This window comes from Vanacampus margaritifer, chromosome 13 (genome assembly GCF_051991255.1).
Source record: "Vanacampus margaritifer isolate UIUO_Vmar chromosome 13, RoL_Vmar_1.0, whole genome shotgun sequence".
Classification (NCBI taxonomy): domain Eukaryota; kingdom Metazoa; phylum Chordata; class Actinopteri; order Syngnathiformes; family Syngnathidae; genus Vanacampus; species Vanacampus margaritifer.
Genome location: NC_135444.1, coordinates 15,606,032 through 15,611,245, shown reverse-complemented (window position 1 = coordinate 15,611,245; position 5,214 = coordinate 15,606,032). Strand labels below are relative to the sequence as shown.

The 5,214-nt window shown below is 40.8% G+C and overlaps 1 protein-coding gene across 1 annotated transcript; it reads left to right on the top strand.

The window, feature by feature from the left end:
- The first annotated feature begins 1,296 nt into the window (after window positions 1-1,296).
- Window positions 1,297-4,212, top strand: LOC144062907 (ras-related protein Rab-11B-like). The gene is made up of 5 exons (XM_077584703.1): window positions 1,297-1,434; window positions 2,262-2,457; window positions 2,539-2,732; window positions 3,367-3,447; window positions 3,519-4,212. The coding sequence occupies exons 1-5, from the start codon at window positions 1,395-1,397 to the stop codon at window positions 3,662-3,664; spliced, it is 657 nt and encodes a 218-aa protein (XP_077440829.1). The 5' UTR covers window positions 1,297-1,394; the 3' UTR covers window positions 3,665-4,212.
- Window positions 4,213-5,214: the final 1,002 nt, after the last annotated feature.

Here is a 5,214-nt window from a genome sequence, read left to right as displayed (position 1 = left end):
CACAGTTGTATGTTTTTATTAGTTTGAAAGAAGGTTTTTAAATCAAAGTTAGGGTTTGAAACTTGAGCTACGGTTAAAAAATTGGGATTTTAAACCAGGGGTGGGTGGAGAGGGTGGGGCCATCGATGGACAAGTTAAATTAAAACCTCAGTGGAAAATAAATGCAAATGAAACTGAAAAGAAGGAAGTTGATGAAGAAGAGCAGAGACCCGAGAATGGAGCCCTGGAGCACACCTCCAGAGGCTGGAGAGGGATCGGATGAAAAATTCTTTAGCTGAATAAATTGAATACGGTCTTTGTAGTTTGAGCGGAGCCAGCCTAAGGTGTTGTAGGCGATGCCAATGCAGGAACCAGAGACAGCTGCAATAAGAAGGTCATTGTTGATTTTGATCAGATGCCGTTTCATTACTGTGCAGGAAACAATTGGATTTGAGTGGTGATGATTTATTTGAAAATTTGGGAAATAAGGGCGGAATGAGAGATGGAACAGGTTATAGTAATTGTTGGGTGTTTGAACCAATAGAAAATAAATAGCCATTTTGCAATGCTGTTCCTTGGGGGCTATTCTAAAGAAGATATGGATCCACCTCTTTCTCTAAACAAGAAAATACTGATGGATTATGATAACGTCATCCAGTCAGGAAAAGGGGCGGAGTACTTCCCAATCTGACCAAAACCACATGAATGCTTGCTGGTTGGTCATGATGTGGTGGGAGTGAACATGATGGCATAATTTATTTTAATGTTACTGGTAATCATTTGGAGTGCTGTGATATCATAAATATATTAGTACATTTGTACTAGAAAATATGATCTATGATCATTTATTACAAAAGTACAGTATAAACAGAAATAAAATTGATATTGTATTTATTGTACTCGTAATTTATTCCAAAACAAATGTTTCGTTTCATTTATTGCAAAAGCACAGTGCCAATTATCGTAACAAACCAAAACAGCTTTAATTTATTCAGTAATTTCTAAAAATTATGATGCATTTGTCAAAAAATGTACAAAAGCCAAAGTAACAAAAAATAAAATCTAATATATATATCGCATATAGAATATATTTGTATGTAATGTAATGCAATCTAATATATTTACGATAAGCGGGATAAAAAAAAAATGAAGGAACAATAAAATCGAATGTAATTTGAGGTGGGTCGTGGGTTCATCGCAATGGCGTTATCCTAGATGGATTCGTCCCGTGACTGCTTTACGAGTAGCCGATTCGCCGAAATAGCTGCCAATCACACACGTCCCGATTTTAATTGGTCAAAACTCACGGCCTCGTGCAGTGACGCACTCATTTTCCTGCTTGAAGGCGGAGTTTGTCTGCTGTTAGGCAATATCTGGAAAAGTAACAGTCAGACCCGAATCTCCACAGAAAAAAAATGGGAAACCGAGATGATGAGTACGATTTTTTATTCAAAGGTAAGGCCATCCGGGGGCGGGCGAACAGCAACGTTGGATGCTGGCGGTCGTTATTAGCCCATAACACAAGGAAGTAACACAAAACAACGGTAATGCTAAAGTTAGCTCCCTGGGGAACGGAAACACACAAGTTGCCCAACGTTAGAAAAAAGAAATACTGTACTTCATGTCTTGTTAACGTAATATTCATTGGCCATCCTTTGACTAATATTGCTTTAGAGACCGTGGACTCAAGTGGTTAGCGAAACAAGCTATGATGTTAAGTAGCTAGCTAACATGGACGCTACTGTATCAACAGCCGGAGAAGTAGGCACCCTGCGTGACGTCACTAATCTGTCAAAACAGACGTTTTAGTAGTGAACGGTACAGTCAATAAAAAAAGAATCCTAAATATAATCATAAAGCTTCATAACGAAATCACTCGAAAAGTTAAGATGTATACAGTGAACACAGTTTACTATTCACAAATTCATCTAACAGGAAAGTAGTAATTGTTCCGAGGAAGTATGATTGAAGTGATAAAGTCAACTGTAAATGCAAAACCTATTCACAAACCAAATAAAAGAGTTTGTTGCATAAAACCAAAACACGTTGCATTCACACATTCAATGCTGCTCAGTTGATGGACATCCGACAAGGTCATTTTGGCAAGTCCTGTAGCAATCGTGTGTATTAAAAAAAAAAGTGCCATTTCCCAGGTCTCCGATATTTACTGCCGAGGCTGAGTGAAGCGCTGGAAGTGAATCATTCTGTTAGCTGAACGCTTCCGCATAACCGCCATTATATTAATTTCTCACTTGTATTGCTCTGGGTTTGGTTGCTTACAGTCGTGCTGATCGGAGACTCCGGCGTGGGCAAGAGCAACCTGCTGTCGCGCTTCACCAGAAACGAGTTCAACCTGGAGAGCAAGAGCACCATCGGGGTGGAGTTCGCCACCCGCAGCCTGCAGGTGGACGGCAAGACCATCAAGGCTCAGATTTGGGACACGGCGGGGCAGGAACGCTACCGAGCCATCACCTCGGCGTGAGTATCCCAACACCCGCTCTCCCCCGGTACCTTTTGTTTGCGAGCGACGGAGTTGTTGACCGTGTTTCCCGGCGTCAGGTACTACCGGGGCGCGGTGGGCGCTCTGCTGGTGTACGACATCGCCAAGCACCTGACGTACGAGAACGTGGAGCGCTGGCTGAAGGAGCTGAGGGACCACGCCGACAACAACATCGTCATCATGCTGGTGGGGAACAAGAGCGACCTTCGTCATCTCAGGGCCGTGCCCACCGACGAGGCGCGGGCATTTTCAGGTAAACAATGACGCCATAGTTAAATAATTGAAAGCATTCATGTCATTCTTCTACTGTACCATCAACCCTTTGGAGATTTTTTCCTGGAGATGAGGTCCAAAGAGTGTCATTTACGGCGCCGTTAAAAAAATAGTAATGTAAAAAAATATTAAAATAAATAAAATTATTTGAAAGGCTATAAGTAAGTATGTAAGCTCCTTTAGGACCAAATCCAATTTATAAAATTGGTTATTTAAAAAAAAAAGAAGCTATCTCACGTGGCAGAAGAACGTATGTGTGCATGCCTCAAAGCAACTCAAAATTTGTATTTATATTTATCTTTTTTTTTTTTTTTTTACTATTATGCCGATTTTGTAATTGTGGAGTGTGTCAGTCAGAACTGTAATTGTATTTTGAATAATTGCACAGCCTTATGCTGCATTCGAGGATGGTCGGAAGTCAGACTTTTCCGAGTTCAAAGCAGGGGGGGGGGGGGGATAAAAATAGATATAGCCGACTTCTGACCATCCTCGAATGCAGCATTAATATATGTTAAAAGTTTGTGTTTGAACAAAAAATGTCATGAAAACATTCTTTCAAGGCGCAAGTTTGTTGGTAGTAGGAACGAATCACAGTGGCGCTCTTTACATGACAGAAAAGAACACGGTGTCATTCATCGAGACCTCCGCCTTGGACTCCACAAATGTGGAAGAAGCCTTCAAGAACATCCTCACAGGTAAGCAAGAGAGGGTTTTTTTGAACCCGCGAATGGTATTCCTCACTTCTTCTTTTTTTTGTCCTTGTCAGAAATCTACCGCATCGTGTCCCAGAAGCAAATATCGGACAGATCGGCACACGACGACTCCCCGGGTAACAACGTGGTGGACATCAGCATGCCGCCCACCACCGACGGACAGAGGGGCAACAAAATGGCGTGCTGCCAGAGCTTGTGAACGCTTTTTTTTTTTCTTCAACACCCACCCCACCCCCCCACCTTACTTTGACTTCATTCCCATTCCCATTGACCCAGTCGCGTCGAGAGCGGCGGCGAGGGGATGCGAGGACTTTCTTGATTCCCAGACATTGGAAATGTGGATTGCTACTCCCCGTCTCAGAGCAGACACGATGCCCGGAAGCAGAGCGGCCGTGACTGTCTTGACTCACAAGTATGAACGGGAAACAGTTTTCAACACACACACACACCAAAGCAAGATACATGCTGCATTTCAAGCTTCTATAAATCAAACGTGAGTGAGTTAATGTTGCTAAAAGCTGACTGGCTAGAACACTTTTAGAGTCCAATCATTTCAATGTTTTTTTTTTTTCTCCACATCGATTCCATTGTCTGGCAACATTTCAATGGTAAAATGATTCACCCGCTCTCTTGAGCAACATCCAGTAAGTGTTTTAGCAGTGCAGGGAAGGATGTGCGTGACTTGTGTGTGTCAGATATTTCTTGTGAAAATTGCAGATGCGTCAATAAAGCTAATGACAAACGTCATTTTGGAGCTGAATCTTTGTCATTCAGTGCTTCCCAGCAAAATTGTGTGGGAAGTAACACTGGGCTGCAATAGTGGCATCGTTAACAGAAGCTGAAAATTATCTTCTTTTTTTTTTAATAAAATGCTGGAACTTGGGAAAATAATTCACCAGCACTTGGCATGGTTGGTATTTTATGTTATGTTATGTTAATAATTCCCGATTTGAGTGCTGGTACACTGTAAAATGAAAAGAATGGGAGAATGTTAGCAGGAAGAAAACAAAAATTGATTTTAGCAAAAACTACCAGAACTTTTTTTTTTATGGTGAGAGCAAATGTGTGTAAAAGCCAACCAGGAGTGGATTTACTGTTGTGCAAACACAGAGAGCCCCGAGATCTCCAATCCACACTGATTAATAAAGTTCACTTTAATTTCACATAATTATTATTCGTATTATTATTCGGCCAAAACAATTTGTAACTTAAACCATCAGATAATTGTAATATTTTAAAAGACTGTTGATTTCGAGGTCTGGCTTTGACACTCTTGCCTAGGAGTAGCACTGCTGTCAGTGGCAGCCGAGGACAGAGTGGAGAGTGTGAGATGATACTTTTCATCACGAGGAAGTGAGTATTAAAGAAAAAAAGGTCAACTATGTTTAATTGTGATTCATGTTACTGTCAGTTACAGTAAAAGCTCTGAGATGATTGATTCACGTGTTAGGTAATAATCTTGACGAAGGATTCTCACTCATTGAAATAGGAAAATGTTCTCCACGTCACACTTTATAGTTGATAAACATTCATATTTACATTTTTGTCATTATGGATGTGGTGAACTCCATATGAAATGATTAGAGTTGACCCCTGCTATTCAGAAAATATGCATATAATTGAAGTCCATTAAAATGCATTGTGGAATTATTACTGTATTTGATTACGCCCCCAAAACAATTCATAAAAATGCCGATAAACACTCATTAGTTTTCCGTTACGGTTTCCTTTAACACTGCAAAAAAGGGG